Consider the following 19,377-nt stretch of genomic DNA (forward strand, 5'->3'; position numbering starts at 1 on the left):
TCATGTTTGAGATGGTTTTCGATATTTGCGCCCCCTACCAAGGCATGCAAAGTATCCGTCTCCATCTGAAGGTTGTGCCACTGCTTCCTAGCTTCAGCTAACTCTGCCTGAGCCTCCTCCAAGGCGTTGTTGCCCAGGCCGACCTGTGTCCACTCCTAAAATAAAGAAAGAAAGTGTCAAAAGCAGTCTTTGACGTTCAATGGCAGGGAAGATATAAACAAAGATTCTATAATGAGGGCTGTTTACCATTCAGCTGAATTTCAACCGGCAGGCGTAAACAGCTAAACACATCCGCAGGTTGCGTAGCTGGATTGTTTGTAATGTGTGAGTATGGAGCAATGCCGACCTTTGAGTTTATTTTCACACGCGCTTTTTTGCAGCTGTGTTGACACACCGTGCAGCTGCTAAGTAGGACACACCCGTACACACCTACCTCTGAAGTGTTCATGCTGTGTCTCAGCTAGGACATTATTCCAGATATTTAACTTAACCCTTGTGTTGAATGTGGATGGCATTTCGAACAAGACATAACTATACTCTAAGACAGGGGTGTCAAACTCATTTTACTCGGGGGCCACACAATAGAACAAACATTCTGTCGGGGGCCGGACTAGTAGATTAAAGAGAAAGAAAAAGAGAGATAAAGAAATAAGAGAAAGAGGGAAAGAAAAGGAGAGAGGGCGGGACAAAGAAAGAGAGAGACGGAGAGAGCGTGAGAAACAAAGGAGATAAAAAGAGAAGTCGGGGGCCACACGATAGAACAAACATTCTGTCGGGGGCCGGACTTGTAGATTAAAGAGAAAGAAAAAGAGATATAAAGAAATAAGAGAAAGAGGGAAGGAAAAGGAGAGAGGGCGGGACAAAGAAAGAAAGAGACGGAGAGAGCGTGAGAAACAAAAGAGATAAAAAGAGAAGTCGGAGGCCACACGATAGAACAAACATTCTGTCGGGGGCCGGACTTGTAGATTAGAGAGAAAGAAAAAGAGAGATAAAGAAATAAGAGAAAGAGGGAAGGAAAAGGAGAGAGGCCGGGACAAAAAAAGAGAGAGACGGAGAGAGCGTGAGAAACAAAAGAGATAAAAAGAGAAGTCGGGGGCCACACGATAGAACAAACATTCTGTCGGGGGCCGGACTTGTAGATTAGAGAGAAAGAAAAAGAGAGATAAAGAAATAAGAGAAAGAGGGAAGGAAAAGGAGAGAGGGCGGGACAAAGAAAGAGAGAGACGGAGAGAGCGTGAGAAACAAAAGAGATAAAAAGAGAAGTCGGGGGCCACACGATAGAACAAACATTCTGTCGGGGGCCGGGCAAGTAGATTAAAGAGAAAGAAAAAGAGAGATAAAGAAATAAGAGAAAGAGGGAAGGAAAAGGAGAGAGGGCGGGACAAAGAAAGAGAGAGACGGAGAGAGCGTGAGAAACAAAAGAGATAAAAAGAGAAGTCGGGGGCCACACGATAGAACAAACATTCTGTCGGGGGCCGGACTTGTAGATTAGAGAGAAAGAGAAAGAGAGAGAAAGAAATAAGAGAAAGAGGGAAGGAAAAGGAGAGAGGGCGGGACAAAGAAAGAGAGAGACGGAGAGAGCGTGAGAAACAAAAGAGATAAAAAGAGAAGTCGGGGGCCACACGATAGAACAAACATTCTGTCGGGGGCCGGGCAAGTAGATTAAAGAGAAAGAAAAAGAGAGATAAAGAAATAAGAGAAAGAGGGAAGGAAAAGGAGAGAGGGCGGGACAAAGAAAGAGAGAGACGGAGAGAGCGTGAGAAACAAAAGAGATAAAAAGAGAAGTCGGGGGCCACACGATAGAACAAACATTCTGTCGGGGGCCGGACTTGTAGATTAGAGAGAAAGAGAAAGAGAGAGAAAGAAATAAGAGAAAGAGGGAAGGAAAAGGGCAGGGGGCGGGACAAAGAAAGAAAAAGAGGGAGAGAGCGTGAGAAACAGAAGAGATAAAAAGTCGTGAGAGAGGGGGGAAAGAAAGGGGGCGGAAGAAAGAAATCCAAAGAGAAATAAAAAGACAGAAGGAGAGAAAAGAGAAAAGAAAGCGCAAAACGTAGGAAGAGAGAAAGAGAAAAGAGAGAAAAGGAAAAAAGGAAGTTAGAGCAAAAGAAGTTAAAAAGACACAGAGAGAGAAAGAGACAAAGAGCAACAAAGGAAGAGAAGAAGAGAGACACAGAGAGTGAAAGAGATGGAGAAAGAGTGGGAGAAAAGGGGTGGAAAAGGGAGAAAGAGAAAGAAAAAGAAATACAAGTACAGTGGGACCTCGCTACTTCGCGCTTCGACGTTCGCGGGTTCAGAGCTTCGCGGGCCTAAAAAATAATAATAATAAAATAAAATACCGGTAATTAAAAAAAAACAAGAAAAAAAAAACTTTTTTTTAAGCATTTTTGAAGGGGCGTTGCTACTTCGTGGTTCCACGTTCGCAGGTCTAAAAAAATAATAATAAAAGAATAAAATATTTAAAAAAAAAACAAAAAAAAGCATTTTTTTTAAGCATTTTTGAAGGGGCGTCGCTACTTCGCAGATTTTCACTTTTCGCGGGTGGTTTTGGTCCCCATTAACCGTGATAACAGAGGTCCCACTGTATAGTGTCTTTGTTTGAGGCACCTTTCTTTGGCAACATCAAGTTGACATATTTCAACCTGCAGCTTGTTTTTCTCTTCCGCTTCTCTGAGTGTTGTCTCGCGGGCCGGAGTCAATCCCTAAGCGGGCCTGATCTGGCCCACGGACCGCCTTTGCTCTAAGATATTATATTGGGTATTTTTGGACTCTATATCTTTATTTTATTATTTTATTTTTCAACACAAGGATAATGCTGGAAGTATTTTTGGAGTATTACTGTAGTATTATTTTTTAAGTATCTTTTTACTATGTTGTAGTATTTCCGTATAAGAATGTTTGTTGTATAGCTATAGTATTTCTGTAGTACAGTGTTCCCGTAGTTTTATTTTTGTAGTATTTTTGTCATATCTCCATGGGTTTTTTTTTTGTAGTTTCGCTGTAGGTGTAATTTGCAGTATTTCTATTGTAAACCTCCTGTAGTAGTATTTTTGTGGTAAAATGTCTCTAGTAGTTTTTTTTATATTGACGTATTATGTATTTATATTTGTTTAGTATTTCAGTGTAAGTATAATTGATGTATTTCCAAAGCAGTATTTTAGTACTATTTTTGTAGAATTGTGTAGTATTTCCATAGTAGTATTTTTGTCATATTTCTTTCGTATTTTTGTAACATTACTGTAGTTGTATTTTGTAGTGTTTTGGTATTGAATAATTCCGTAGTAGTATTTTGCAATGTAGTATTATTGTACTGCGATTGGCTGGCAACCAGTTCAGGGTGTCCCCTGCCCACTGCCCGATGATTGCTGGGATGGGCTCCAGCACCCCCGCGACCCTACTGAGGATAAACGGTGCAGCTAATGAGATGAGATGAGATGAGTATTAATGTAGTAGTATTTTAGTAGTAATTCTATACTATTTTTTTAGCACAATGATATATGAGGTCCCTGTTTTTAAGCACCATGTTTGATATTTAGTTTTGTAGTTATTGTGTAGTTTTTGTTGTATTTGTAGAAGTATTTTGAGTGGAACCACAAAGTGACTATGTTGGCCCCCCAAAAGTTAACCACTCTTGAGGGCCCCCTAGTGGTTGCGGGGGCAGCCGCTTAGCTGGCTTATGCCTTGCGTAAGTTATCAAAGAGAAACCACGTGCACTATAGGTTAATTTACAACAGGGGTCATTGACCTTTTTTTCAGCCTATTGCAGTGTTTTTGATAATGATTAGAGCGAAAACGCGAGTAAATATTGAGAAAAACATCGTATAATTCGAAAAGTCAAAATATTTCAACGTATTGTTTGCTCTCTTGGAAGACATTTTACTAAATGTGTTTTTTTTCCCCCGATTGTACTTCATTTCTCCCCATTTTAATATATTTGTGTTCAACGCTTGCAGCTCTAGACTTGGAGACTCAACCCAAAGAGTTGAGCATTTTAAAAAAGAATGTTTATATTTAACCTATTCAAAATAAATTTCATTTTCTTTATTTTTCATATTTCAACTTTTTTCCCCAACTTTTTCCCTCTATGCTCGTCTTAAAATTATACTATAATAAATGAATACCCAACAAACAATTGGGTCGGGAACCCCAAATTTTGAAAGAACCATAATGGACGCAAAAACAAATATGCCTGGAGCCGCCACAAAATAAAAAGCCTTATATTGTCATGTCTTGCGCGGTTGCCAAGGCGCCCAGTTGGCCCCGCCCATGGACACCGGCTGACTCGCATTGACTGATTGCTTCTGTGGGTACTAAAGCGCGCTCCTTTGAACTGTGCTTTGCTGGAATGTTTGTTATACTTGTTAAGCTTTGTTAAACTTTGGGTAAACCTTCTGTGAGATTTCTGCAAGTTCTGTTTTATTCTGAGAAGTGCCTAGTTTGTAATTTTGCCTGCGTTTGACCCTGCTTTGTTTTTGGTCTGGTTCGTTTGTTTTTTTTGGACAACTTTGCTTTCTCCCAAAAATTGTGTGAGTAAGTCTACGCAAATGAGTTCTTACTTCCTGCTTCCCGCTCCGCTACGTGACATATATAAACCTTCTAGAAAAAAAAAGGGGGGAGGGTAAATGTATTTAATATTATTTCAAAATATTTTCAAAGCATTGAAAACATTAAGAGCGACGCGGCGGCTGATTGGTTAGCGTGTCAGCCCAACGGTTCAGGGATCCCGGGATCAAAACCAGCTACCGGATACCCTGTGCGGAGTTTGAATGTTCTCCCGTGCTTGCGTGCGTTTTCTTCCCACACTTCAAAAACCTGAATTACAGTTCGATTGGCAGTTCTAAATTGTCATGGACCAAAAAAAAACTGGAAGCCTTTATCCCGGACGCTAACGAGGAGCTAACCGGACAATATTATATTAATTGCAAGACGCGTGGCGAAAAACACAAAGGAAAAGTCACAATCACCTACCAACAAAAAGGCGAAGGCAAAAAAGGAACACACGCTGTATACAACGGCAGGTAAACTTACCTGCCACGGTAAGTAACGTTCCAATTTCTCCAAGCAGAAATGAGCGCTATACAATCACTGTTCTACAATCCCTGTCTGTTTTTCAACACGACAAGCCATTGTTATGTTTGTTGTCATCCTGTGACGTCACAGCTTTAGGGGATGTAAGGTCAGTCGGACAATTTTGAGACAAAATTTCTTGAGTCCTCTGGAATATTTTGCAATGCATGATTGTGGGGGAGGAACACTCCATTAATTGAAAAAAATATATATTCAAACATGCAAAATGCAAGGAAATAATACACGTTTTTTTGCATAAAAGGTATATGGTTGGGTGGTTGGTTGGATTCCTTAACCGAAAGGAACCATTTCCTTTTTTGTACCTTTTGTCATGTCCTGCACGGTAGTCATGGCGCCCAGATGGCCCCGCCCCATGACACCGGCTGAGACGCATTGAACTGATTGCTTGTGGAGTACTTAAATGCTCCTTTTGGGACTGCCCGTTGCCAGACCATTGCTTTACCTTGTTGAAGACCTGTTCATGCCCGTTTGATCTGAGTAATGCCTAGTTTGTAATTTTGATTGCCTTTAAACCTGTTTTGTTTTGTCTTTGGTCCGTTTGTGTGTTGGACAACTTTTATTTCCTAATTAAAGTGACAGAGCGTCTACGCATATGAGTCCCGACTTCCTGCTTCCCGGTCCTTTTCCTGACACCTTTGGCAAGTACAGCCAGGGGTTGTCCATCCCTCCCCAGGCCAACATATGTGTCCACCCGGTCTCGAACTGAAGACTGTATGTAAAATCGGTATCTATCAGTTATTTTTCAAGATAATGCATTTTGACAGCATGTCTTGTCTTCGTCATTCTGAGATGTGACATCATCGGAGGAACACCAGCACCCTAGAAAGCCAGTCACCATGTTGTTTTATGTGTTAATTAATCAAAGCTGGGGCAGCACGGCGGAGCAGTGGTTAGTGCATGTGCGGCACAGTTCTGAGGTCGTGAGATCAAACCTTCCTCTGTGGAGTTTGCATGTTCTCCCCGTGCTTGCGTGGGTTTCCTCCGGGCACTCGGGTTTCCCCCACATTCCATAAACATGCATGTCAGGTTAATTGGCCAGTCCAAGTTGTCCCTTGGTCTGAATGAGCGAGTGACTCGTCTGTCTCTGTGTGCCCTGCGACTTGCTGGCAACCAGTTCAGGGTGTCCCCTGCCCACTGCCCGAAGATAAATGGGATGGGCTCCGGCACCCCCGTGACCCTACTGAGGATAAGCGGTGCAGATAATCAAAGAGGTTTCAAGCAATGTTTTGCTAGTTTTTGTGTGGAATGCCTAGGCGTAGTGCCGCAGGTGCATGCTGTAATGGTCAGGGTTGGGTAGGGTTACTTTAACTGGATTTATTTCAATTACTTTTAGATTACTCCAATACCAAATATGCTAATAAAAGACAAAATAAACTAAATATGAATAAAAATTGATGACTCACAACACGTGGTAAGCTTTCTCTCCTGGCTTTGATCTCTTTGATCTCCGGCAAAACTAACATCATATGCGACAGAAACAAAATGAAAATAAATCCAAACAGCTTGCCAACATCATTTTTGCCCTTCCATGTATTCCGTTACTCCCCAAGCCTGCACAAAATTCTGTCATTTTATTCAACAAACAGCCAGGCTAACCGGGAAAATTCAACAAAACGCAGCAATAAACGAGACGAGGGCAGAACCAGCCGAGAATAAACCAAGGGAAGCGGCCAAACCTGCGCTAATGCTAAGCCAGCCGGCCTAACAACACATGGTGGGCAGCCAGCGAGTGCCAACCGGGAGCCAACAAAACAGAAAAGCCCTCAGCAGCCCCTATGCAAACTGGGAAACAACAACAAAAAGCGCCAACTGCTACGGCCATAGACGCGAAGGACACGGCAAAATTGATGCTTAAGCCAGGCTTGCCGACCACATAACACCGGAAGCAAAAAAAACACGAAAGTCCTCGAAGGTAGCTGGACGAAATTATTTCGACAGCGACACAAGCAGTGAAAAACACAATCATCTAGTTCAAAGCAGAAATCAGCGGTATGCAATTGCTGTTTACTGCTGTTTGTTTCCGAGCTGGCCTCACATGTTGTGTTAATGGGATTCACCATTTTGAAAGTATTTTGTTCCTTCAATGATGTCCAGCTTTACAGAAAACAAGCCTTATGGGTCAACTTTGAGACTAAATTTCTCGAGTGCCTCGGTGCGTGGAAATCTTTAACATATTTGCATAATTGCAGTAATACTACATGTTTTGTGTAGGTGAAAGAAATATGATATTGGGAATACCTTTAAGAGAGACATTTACTTATTTTCATAGCAGCAAAGACAAAGGCACAATACCTGTGAATAAAGATCTTGAGCAGCACTGGTAGACCAAACAAATGATGAGTATTGGAAGCAATGTTCCCTCTAAGGTGCGCACGTGCGCAATCGCGCACTTCCTGCACATTCTCAGCGCACAAGAAAATCTATCCAGCGCAATGTTCCCTCTAAGCTGCGTGTGTGCGCAATTGCGCACTACCCAGAGCTTTTCCGCGCACAAGAAATTCTAGCCAGCTCACAAAAATTGGTGCTCGAAATTGCTAATTAATAAGCGAATTAAGTCAAAGTTACAGTGCATGAAGGTAAAAATACACAGGTTCCCCTGACGTTGTGTTCTAAATGCGGTATTTTGAAGTCAAGGTCGAAGTAGAACGAAGTTGAGTAAAGTCAGTAGAGTTTTTCGAGAACCGGCTTCTTCGGCTCTGCTCACTAAAAGAAACCGGCTCTTTCGGGTCCTAAACGGCTCTTTGGGTTGTTTTTGCTTCTTTCATCCCTATATGACCAAATATCATGTAAAATTATGCACAGAATGACTTAAAGGAAGGGGGGAATAGAACAAAAAAGGAAAAAATACCAGTAGTGAAAAGCTGAGAAAAAAAGAAACAAAAGAAAGGGAAAAAAGGAGGAAAAATTCAGAAAAATGTCAGAAAAAAAGAAAAGAGGAAAAAAGGAAAAAGGTAAATAGAGAAAAAAAGAAAAAAGTAACAACTAGGAAAAAATAAACACAATGAGATTTTTTTAAAGGAATTAAAAAAATAGAAAAAAACAGGGAAAAAGAAGGAAAAGTTTGTGTTGCATTCAAATAATTTCCAATTATACCAATCAATCTTGTTGCCAACATTGTAAGTGATTCGTACCTGGACTGGGCTGCCGCTGTGATTTCCTGATGCAGCTCCTGCTTCATACTGGATTGTCCCAGGATAGCCGGAAAGCCAATTTGAGGATTTCACAAGACCGAAGCGTCTTTGGTTCTGGTTGGGAAGCCTCTTCAGGTCGCACTGATATCTGACTTGGTCAAGGAGTTTGGACATCTCCATCCCTGTGCCATTCTCTTCCTTTTTACTTGCTGCTAACAGAGCATCGCACGAGGGAGATTGCTGCAACTGCAAAGCTCGGGTTGCCTGCAAGAGGCCAAACAAAGGGGAAGGGGGAAGGGGGAGTGAGCGGGATGCAGTAGGTGAGACATAAACAGTAAACATGCACAGGCTGCTAAAAGTACATGTTGTGCGTGTATTGGTCACCTTCTTACAGCCATTTTCAGTATACTACAGTGAAGAGAATGAGTATTTGAGCACCCTGCTATTTTGCTATTTCTCCCACTTAAAAATTATGAAGGGGTCTGAAATTTTCATCGTAGGTGCATGTCCACCGTGAGAGAGATAAACTAAAAAGAAAAATCCAGAAATCACAATGCATGATTTTATAACAATTAATGTGTGTGATATAGCCGCAAATAAATATTTCAACACCTGAGAAAATGAATGTTAATATTTGGTACGGTAGCCTTTGTCTGCTATTACAGAGGTCAAACACTCCCTGTAGTCTTTCCATCAATCAATCAATCCAATCAATCAATCAACCAACCGACCAACCAACCAACCAGAACACTTTATTTGTTCCCATGGGACAATTAAAAGTCACACAGAGTAGCATACAACACCCACCCACCCACATACAATATCCAATGTTCAACCGTTAAGTGCTGAAGTACTGAAGTCCATACAATAAATAAGACTGAATAAAATGTTTAAAAGTGAATAAGAAGTACCAATATAAATGAGTTAGTCTTGAATGATGCAGAAGAAGAACACTACGTAACACTAGGGGATTGGGGGTTGCGAGTTCAGGTGCTGAATAGCCCTGGGGATGAAGACAGTCTTCCTCCCTTGAGTCCTGCTGCCAGGGCAGCGAAGTCTGCATCTTGACGGCAGCCAAATAAACTCCGGGAACAAACTCTTTCACCAGGTTTGCACACACTGCAGGAGGGATCTTGGCCCACTCCTCTACACAGATCTTCTCTAGATCAGTCAGGTTTCTGGGCTGTCGCGGAAAAACACTGAGTTTGAGCTCCCTCTAAAAGTTTTCGATTGGGTTCGGGTCTGGAGACTGACTGAGCCATGCTAAAACTTGTTTTCCTGGCTGTGTGCTTCAGGTCATTGTCGTGTTGGAAGACCCAGCCAAGCCCATCTATGATGCTCTAACTGAGGGAAGGATGTTGTTCCCCAAAATCTCACAATATATGGCCCTAGTCATCCTCTATTTGATGCAGTAAACTCGTCCCTGTCCCATGTGCAGAAAAACACCCCCACAGCATGATGCTACCACCCCCATGCTTCACGGTAGGGATGGTGTTCTTCGGATTGTACTCTTCATTCTTCTTCCTCCAAACACGCTTAGCGGAATTATGACCATCTCTCATCTTACCTAGGTGTGAATGAGCTAGTGAGTTGTCTGTCTGTCTGTATGTGCCCTGCGACTGGCTGGCAACCACTTCAGGGTGTCCCCTGCCCTCTGCCCAAGGACAGCTGGGAAGGGCTCCAGCACCTCTGTGACCAGACTGAGGATAAGTGGTGCAGATACTGGATCGGATGGATTAAGTGGAGCAATTGGCTAAGGCTGATAGATATGTTAGCCCAATTAAATGTGTTTGAATTCTTGACAGAAATTTTATGTCACACCCAATGTTCCCTCTAAGCTGCGCGCGTGCGCAATCGCGCACTGCCCGCACATTCCCAGGGCACAAGAAAATCTATCCAGCGCAATGTTTTCTATAACCTGCGTGTGTGCGCAATTGCTACTACCCAGAGCTTTTCCGCACACAAAAAAATTTAGCCAGCTCACAATAATGAGGGCTCGAAATTACTAATTAAGAAGCGAATTAAGTCAAACGTACAGTGCATGAAGGTAAAAATACAAGGGTTCCCCTGGCGTTGTGTCCTAAATGTCGTATTTTGAAGTCAAGGTCGAAGTAGAACGAAGTCGAGTAAAGTCAGTAGAGTTTTTCGAGAACCGGCTTTTTTGGCCCGGCTCACTAAAAGGAACCCGCTCTTTCGGGTCCTAAACGGCTCTTCAGGTGGTTTTTGCTTCTTTCATCCCTACATGACCAAATATTATGTAAAATTATGCACAAAATGACTTAAAGGAGGGGAGGGGGATAGAACAAAAAAGACAAAAATTCCAAAATGAAAAAGTAGTGAAAAGCTGAGAAAAAAAGAAACAAAAAGGAAGACAAAAAAGAAGGAAAAATTCAGAAAAAAAGCCAGAAAAAAAGAATAGAAAGAAACAAATGAAAAAAAGTAAATAGAGAACAAAAACAAAAAAGTAACAGCTAGGAAAAAATAAACACAGAGATTTTTTTTAAAGGAATTGAAAAAAATGGAAAAAAAAACAGGGAAAAAGAAGAAAAAGTTTGTGTTGCATTCAAATAAGTCAAATTTTGTCGCCAACATTGTACTTCCACTAAAAAATGTGATTCAATACAGTTGTGCATCCTGCAACCGACTCAATAAGCCCCCAAAAATGTGAGTGTTATGCGACAAAAGATTCCAGGAAAAAAAAAAGAAATGGAAATCTTGTGAAAGAATTGTAAAAACAAATGACGTTTGTAGGCCCTGCAACCTTTGCAATAGTACTCGAGTCAATTCATTCAAAAGTGAAAAATAATTTTGCATTGCCGGAAACTCAGCAAAAATGTAAATTTTGGACATGTTTGATAATGATTTAGTTGCCACACTTGGGATTGCTGTTGCTCACTATTCTTTCAAGTGTTGCTCACTGACTTTGTGTGAACGCTCAGACCCATGGAAAATTACAGGGAACATTGGTCACACCCTAAATATTTATATAGTTAATAGTTTTAATAGTGTTTACCCTAGAACAATGTAATAAGACACTCCTATTGGTATAAAACAGGAAGAAAATGGACTTCCCCTGTGTTAGCCAGCAATGACCTGGTACTCTTGGTTGATATCCCGAAGCTCTGTCATGGAGTGATGAATATTAGCTTCCAAATTTCTGTTGCTCTGCTCAGTCTTCTTCTTTGATCCCCTCAGCACAGCAACCTGTTGCTCCAGACGAATAGTGTGACGTTCTTCCAAGTCACACCTGTAACATGCATGAAGAAGGAGAATGGGGTTCCCCTGATTCAAATGATTGAAATGGTGAAATTTGAATAGTGATAAGTTTATTTTGCTTAATAATGGGCACCTGCAAAGGAGATTGCATAGGATGCCATTTCGTTGTACAGTGGAACCTCGCTAGTTCGCGGTTCAGAGCTTCGCGGGTCTAAAAAATATACCTTACCTTCTCAATAAAAGCATTTATTGACTTGACGCCATTGAGCGCGAGCTTATGTCAACTGAGGACACGGTGTGGACACTCTTATTGTGAAGGGGAGGGGGAGGCCCTGACACAATGCTTAGTCATGGTGAGTTACCGCTTCGCTCACCCCCCCTGTTGTAGAAAATAAACTTGCATTTGTAGAATAGATTTGCATAGAAAGAAATGTAGAAACACTTGCTTACAGTTGGGAGAAATGTTGTTTACATCTCGCGAAGGTCTCTGCGGACGAATTAGTATAAACAATCCTCCTCAAGGGAGGACAACAGATAACGGCAAAGGGCAAGGTCACATAAACTGGCATAAACTTAAAAACACTTCCAAATAAGGACGGAACCCTGGGCATGTGCGTCTTCAGGCGTGAAAAGGGACGGGGTGTACACGTGCTATGTTGAAAACTATAAAGACACACGCATATCTTTGATTCGCTAAGTCTCTTGTTGAAATTGTGTATCAATAAAAATAACTCCCTCTTACGTCATTTTGATTCCTGCATTTCTTAGAACACGTATGAGACGATTCAACAAATTGGTCTTATCTTCAACACCCCTTCCTTCAACTCCTCCCACCTCACCCCCTTCTTATGTGGCGCTCAGTTTATCCTGTAGGAACTCTGCGACGTATTCGAAGTATATTCTCTTCTGTCACATTTCATCTCAAGTTTGACTTTATTATACCAAAAGCGAGCGTTTTTTTTAACTGTTGTTTCCCAAAACGCTTCACAAACACTCATCAAAAATCAAATTTTCACAGTTTTTATTTTCAATAGGTAACCGGTAGTGTTAACAAGCTAAATAAACTGCGATGGCTGCTTGTGGTTGAGAGCGGTTAATACAATCATACTGAATGGTTCGTAGTGGTTTTGCCGCAGTCCTATTCCGTGTATATACAACATATTTTACAGTTTTTTTTTTGTTATAACATGAATTTCACTCTCTCTCTCTCTACCCGTATTGTATATGGTGTACTGTATACAGGGGGGTATACTGTATACCTGTATACATTTTTTTTACTTCGCTGATTTTCAGTTTTCGCGGGTGGTCTCGGTCCCCATTAACCGCGATAACCGAGGGATTACTGTATTGACTTTACCTCACTGTTATTCATTGGTTTGACTTTTATGGATCGTCGACATCATTCTGACTTTCGACGAAGCTATAATTTCCACTCCTTTCAGAGCGGAACAAGGAGATTTAATACAAAAAAAAGCTAAGTGTGAGGCTTTTAGAACAGGTTGGAATTACTTATTTGAGGTTTGGCCGCTCCCCTGTTCTCCTTGCAACTTCTAAATCAATGTATGTTGTTTCTCCTTTATAGTTAACGAGTAGCATTCGATCATCTAATAATTTAACCTGATTCTTTTGGTTTCAAGTACCATAAAAGGTAGAAAAAAATAAAAATAAATGCCTCGGTGGCTATTCAGAATAGCTATGATCATTAAAAATGTGCAAAATAATATCAAACATGACATTTGGGGTCAGTTTGTAACACTTGATCTCAATAATGTTGCTGTTCTAGTCGTAAGGATAAAAAAAGTGAGAGGAGTTTCAGGAAAGGTGCCAAGCTGACCTGGCTTGAATGGCAGCTGCCCTGGACTTCATGCCCTCGGACTGTAGCGCCAGCTGGGCATTTTCCATTAAAAGTTTGCCAACCTGTCAAAGAAAATAGGAATTAAAACCCCTTATTGTGGTGTTCCTCCCATCCATCCATCCATCCATCCATCCATTTAAAGCACTATGACTGTTTCAAAACAAAAATTATTCCTGTATTTTCCAGACTAAGGCACGCGGGAAAATCCCCAAATTTACCAGAAAATTAAAAGTCCGCCTTAAAGTCTGGTTCTCCTTATCAGGGTTGGGTAGGGTTACTTTAACTTGATTACTTTCAATTACTTTTGGATTACTCCAATAAAAAATATGCTAATAAAAGACAAAAAGGAATAATCTAAACATGAATAAAATGACTCAATTTTTGTGCAGGCTTGGGGAGTAACGGAATACATGGAAGGGCAAAAATGATGTCGGCAAGCTGTTTGGATTTATTTTCATTTTGTTTCTGTGGCATTTTATTTTAGTTTTGCTGGAGATCAAAGAGATCAAAGCCAGGAGAGAAAGCTTACCACGTGTTGTGAGTCATCATTTTATTCATTTTGAGTTTCTTTTGTCTTTTATTAGCATATTTGGTATTGGAGTAATCCAAAAGTAATTGAAAGTAATCCAGTTAAAGTAACCCTACCCAACCCTGCTCCTACCAGCTCAGTAGCCTAGATGGTAGGGCGCCCGCTTTGAGACTGGGAGGTCGCTGGTTCGCGCCTCGGCTGAGTCATACCTAAGACTTATAACATTGGTAAAAATGGCGGCGCCCTCTGTTGGCTGCGGCTGCATCGGCTCGCTACAACTGGTCAGGTGTATCGACATTTCGTTCTGTGTATATTGTTACAAAGAATGACAATACAAAGGAAATTATCATTATTATTATTATAATACACCGGAAAACACAGTGGATAAAACTGGAAATCTATGCTTACAATTTGTCATGATGACTTATTTGGGTCACATGTGCCCGCTGGTTTGACGCCAACAGATGCGGGCCATCCCTGTCCTTTATAAGCCCAGTTCTTTCACTCCTCCATTGTCAGTCTGTCAGCGAACCTATGTTTCTACAAGGCAAGCATTTTGACTCTGACTCCCGTCAGTGCTGCTTTTTGCACCCGTTATTCCACCCGTCCGTTTCTGATCTCCCCCGGCTTTGACCTGTTTTTGACCCCAACCACGTTAGCTCTCCCGTCCGGGCTTACGACCCGTTTTTGGTCCCGACCTCGTTTTTGCTCTCCTGTCCCGGCCACCGACCTGTTTTTTTCCGTCCTTGACACCGCCATCTCCCGCCCCGGAAGATCCACTTCCGTATTCGGATCATGATTCGATTGTGTGAGCGGCTTGCTTCCTGCGTCCCGCGGGCACTGGACCGCGGGCGCTGCCCTTCCTCTTTCTATCAATAAATGCTGATGATTTTACTAAAAGGGTGGGCTGCAAATAGCCTACAGCCCATGGATTGGACACCACTTCGGCAAAATGTAAAGCGTATACAGTATACTGTCCAGTGGAATGTATGAAAATTAAAAAACAGTATTTAGCACAATTACGGTGCATGGAAAATATGGAATGAATATAGAAAGCACATAAAAGGTGTTAGAACATAGCTATTGTTTGTGTATCTTATGTAGAATGGACTAAACATAAAGATCTTATACAAAACGCAGTCTATCACTGTATAAAAAACACTCCTGCGTATCTTGCTACGCATTTGGGTCCTGATTCGGTTCTGGTCGTGACACAATTAAATGATTCTACATGTAGTAACTGTTCTGCCTTTGAGAAACAAATAGAGTGGTCTTCGAGTTCCCTCTTGTGGTTATTGTGGTAATTGTTTGTTGCTTAAAGGAAGCACCATAAGCGCCAAACTTCGACGTAGCTCAGATTTCATGTTTCGAACACTAATTGTAAATCCTCTTTTGTTGTTCCTGAATGTGTGAGATGCGGGGTCCCATACATCATTTTTTTTTTATGTTTATTTCTAAATGCACACGAGTAGAGCTTTTGTCAAGACACTTTTGTTCTCATTTCACTTTAAAGTTCTTACGTAACATCCTGAAAGAATTAAACATACCAGTAATATTACCATGGTTGCTCTCAAACTGTCATGAACCGGAACAGGATCAGGACCAATGTTCCCTCTGATTTCTTTTTATTTCCTGACATATTTTGTCGCATAATATTATCATTTTTGGGGGCTTATTTAGCCGGTTATAAGATACAGAACTGTACTTAATCACATTTTTAGTGGAAGTACAATGTTGGCAACAAGATTCACTTGATATCATTGGAAATTATTTAAACGCAACACAAACTTTTTTCCCTGTTTTTTTCTTCTTTTTTAAAAAAAATTCCTTTAAAAAAATCTCATTGTGTTTATTTTTTCCGAGGTGTTACTTTTTTCTTTTTGTTCTCTATTTACGTTTTTCCTACATTTTTTTCTTTTCTTTTTTTCTGTCTTTTTTCTAATTTTTCTTCTTTTTTTCTCTTCCTTTTGTTTCTTTTTTTCTCAGCTTTTCACTACTTTTTCATTTGGGTATTTTTTTCTTTTTTGTTCTATTCCCCCCTTCCTTTACGTCATTTTGTGCATAATTTTACATAATATTTGGTTATGTTGGGATTAAAGAAGCAAAAACAACCCGAAGAGCTGTTTAGGACCCGAAAGAGCCGGTTCCTTTTAGTGAGCCGAGCCGAAGAAGCCGGTTCTCTACAAACTCTACTGACTTTACTCAACTTTGTTTTACTTTGATATTGACTTTAAATACCGCATTTAGAACACAACGTTTTTACCTTCATGCACTGTAACTTTGACTTAATTCTCTTCTTAATTAGCAATTTTGAGCCCTGATTTTTGTGAGCTGGCTAGATTTTCTTGTGCGCGGAAAAGGTCTGGGTTGTCTATCTCTATCTATCAATTGCGCACACACGCAGCTTAGAGGGAACATTGCGAGATGCATTCAGGCCCCGCCTAGTAAGTTGACTGTTCATAATGTGTCAAGGTCATTAACGCCACAAATGGGTAGTCCCTATACACAGTGAGTTATGCACATTCAAACTACCTCCCCTGCTTTTTGGTTCAAGACATTCTCAAACATAGATGCCGCTTAATCCCACACTCTTTTCTTACCTGAGCACGGAGTTCTTTCACAGCTTCCTCCTGCTTGGACCAGTCCTGAGAGCCCCAGGAGCTTCTGGGGATTCTTTCAGCTATCTGCGCTCCTAACTCTTGGTTGGTCTCCTGCAGCCGGTTCACCTGCTCCTGGAAGCTCTTCAAGCGAGTGTTCAGTTCCCACATGATCTGACTGGAATTTTGCAGCGAGTCCATGCTGACTCGCAAAGACAGCAAAGATTTCAGTCAAAACCAAAACAAGATTGATCATGTTACACAGCCCGTACTCACTTTCGTTCCTAGGAGAAACGGTAATTTAGAAGCCAGCAGGTAACAGAAAACAGCGAGACTTGTTTTCGGCCACTCTTGCAGAGGCGTGAAGGGAGTAAATGTTTACCCAGTGATATTCACGTGAGCTGCCGTCATTGGTACCCAGCATAAAGAACAGCAATTCTTGTCAGAAGCAGGGGAGCTAAATTCTCCTAGTTCTACTCCACCGCAAGAATCCAAAGAACTCTCTTCACAGCTTAGCACATTCCTCTCCAAAGGAGGAGGCAGTATTTTTTTCTTCACAGTGCGTTTGTGCTGTCATCATCAACAGGTCCCTAAGACAAAGTGATCAGTTGCTTTAAAAACATGCAAGATGTTGTCTTTCTGATTTATCAATGGTCAACTACAGTAACAAGCTTCTATTATCACAAACAAAAACAAAAAATGGGAAAGAGAAAGCCATAGGGGGCACACTGCCTGCATCACGAGCGGCACTCTGGGGCCCTTTTGTGCACTCTGATCCTGGATTAGTAAACACATAGCAACACAATGCGTAGCCTGCCATGATATGTGGCAGTCAATGTTCCCTCTAATTTTCCAGGGGCCTGAGCGTTCACACAAAGTCAGTGAGCAACGCTTGAAACAACAGTGAGCAACAGCAATCCCAAGTGTGGGAACTAAGTCATTATCAAACATGTCTAAAACTTGACATCCGGTACATTTTGCGGCAATGCAAAATGATTTTTCACTTTTGAATGAATTGACTCATGTATTATTGCAAAGGTAGTACGGCCTACAAACCTAATTTGTTTTTACAATGATTCTTTCACAAGATTTCCATTTCTTTTATTCTTAGTATCTTTTGTCACATAATACTAACATTTTTGGGGGCTTATTTAGTCAGTTGCACGATACAGAACTGTATTTAATCACATTTTTACGTTTCTTACAAGTTTTATTGGAGGAAAGAGAAAGGACTGCGCCCACGATCCGGTGTTCGCTGGGCACGGGAAGCAAGTCGCTCTTGTACTCGGGTTGTGCTCCCAATGCAGAAGTGGATCCTCCGTAGCAAGCGGTGGCGGTGTCAGGGACGGAAAAAACGGGTCGTAGCCGGGACTGGGAGAGCAAGGCGTAGTCAGGGTCGGAAGCGAGTCGTAGGCCAGAACGGGAAAGTAGACGCAGTCGGGGGACAAAAAGAGGTCAAAAGCCAGGACGGGAGAGTAGACGTGGTCAGGATCAAAAACGGGTTGAAGCTTGAGGACAGACGGGAGCAAAAAAAAACGGGACAGGTGGGAGTCAGGGTCGAAAAAGGCTTGCCTAGTGTTAACTGAGGATCACAGACGGACAACAGGGGATTGACAGAACAGGGTTCAAATAGTGACAGGGAGCCAAACAGGACCCGCGACGGTTGGCGCCAAATGAGCGGACGGGCACAGGTTAATCACATCGGTAATCATGACATGAATCAATCCATCAATCAACCAATCAATCAACCAACCTACTAATCAATCAATCGATCAATATTTCTCTTGTAGCCCAGTCCTTCTGCTAAATTTTTGAACTCAATAAGAACCCTGACTCAAAAGGTTTTCTCACCCCTGACATAACCAATGTTCCCTCTATTTTTCTACAGGTCTGAGCGTTCACACAAAGTCGGTGAGCAACACTTGAAACAACAGTGAGCAACCATAATCCCAAGTGTGGCAAGATAATTCATTATCAAACATGTCCAAAACTTGACATCAAGTTTCCGGCAATGCAAAATTATTTTTTCTCTTTTGAATGAATTGACTCATGTATTATTGCAAAGGTTGTACGGCCTACAAACGTCGTTTGTTCTTACAATTCATTCACAAGATATCCATTTCTTTTTATTTCCTGATATATTTTGTCGCATAATATTAATATTTTTGGGGGCTTATTTAGTCGCTTGTAAGATACAGAACTGTATTTAATCACATTTTTTAGTGGACGTACAATGTTGGCAACAAGATTCACTTGATTTAATTGGAAATGATTTGAATGCAACACAAACTTTTTCTTATATTTTCCATGTATTTTCTACTTTTTCGTTACTTTTTTCTTTTTGTTCTCTATTTTCTTTTTTTCCTACATTTTTTTTTTCTGGCTATTTTCTAAATTTTTCCCTCTCTTTTCTCTTCCCTTTGTTTCTTTTTTTCTCAGCTTTTCACTACTTTTTCGTTTTGGTATTTTTTTCTTTTTTGTTCTATTCCCCTCTCACTTTAAGTCATTCTGTGCATAATTTTACATAATATTTGGTCATGTTGGGATTAAAGAAGCAAAAACAACCCGAAGAGCTGTTTAGGACCCGAAAGAGCCGGTTTCTTTTAGTGAGCCGAGCCGAAAAAGCCGGGTCCCAGACAAACTTTACTAACTTTACTCAACTTCGTTCTCCCTCGACTCGACTTCAAAATACCGCATTTAGGACACAACGTCGGGGGAACCCGTGTATTTTTACCTTCATGCACTGTAACTTTGACTTAAGTCGCTTCCTAATCAGTAATTTTGAGCCCTCATTTTTGTGCGCTGGCTCGATTTTCCTGTGCGCTGAGAATGTGCGAGCAGTGCGCAATTGCGCACGCGCGCAGCTTAGAGGGAACACTGGACATAACCCATGCATCAACCGTGGCCCTGAATAAAGAACGCTCACATGCGGTTACAATACTCAATGACAGCAAAAAGCACAAA

General features: G+C 41.3%; 1 protein-coding gene across 1 annotated transcript in view; it reads right to left on the bottom strand.

Moving 5' to 3' along the window:
* krt222 (keratin 222) overlaps window positions 1-16,614 on the bottom strand; it is a 32,922-nt gene extending 16,308 nt beyond the window's left edge. Inside the window, exons 1-5 of the mRNA XM_088341602.1 lie at window positions 16,417-16,614; window positions 13,267-13,349; window positions 11,310-11,463; window positions 8,217-8,480; window positions 39-155 (exon numbers count right to left, since the gene is read on the bottom strand). Coding sequence (XP_088197728.1) covers window positions 39-155; window positions 8,217-8,480; window positions 11,310-11,463; window positions 13,267-13,349; window positions 16,417-16,614 — 816 coding nt within the window. The remainder of the gene's footprint in view (window positions 1-38; window positions 156-8,216; window positions 8,481-11,309; window positions 11,464-13,266; window positions 13,350-16,416) is intronic.
* Between the last annotated feature and the right edge of the window lie 2,763 nt (window positions 16,615-19,377).

Source organism: Urocampus carinirostris, chromosome 8, assembly GCF_059441175.1.
Source record: "Urocampus carinirostris isolate Australia breed hairy pipefish chromosome 8, RoL_Ucar_1.0, whole genome shotgun sequence".
Classification (NCBI taxonomy): Eukaryota; Metazoa; Chordata; class Actinopteri; order Syngnathiformes; family Syngnathidae; genus Urocampus; species Urocampus carinirostris.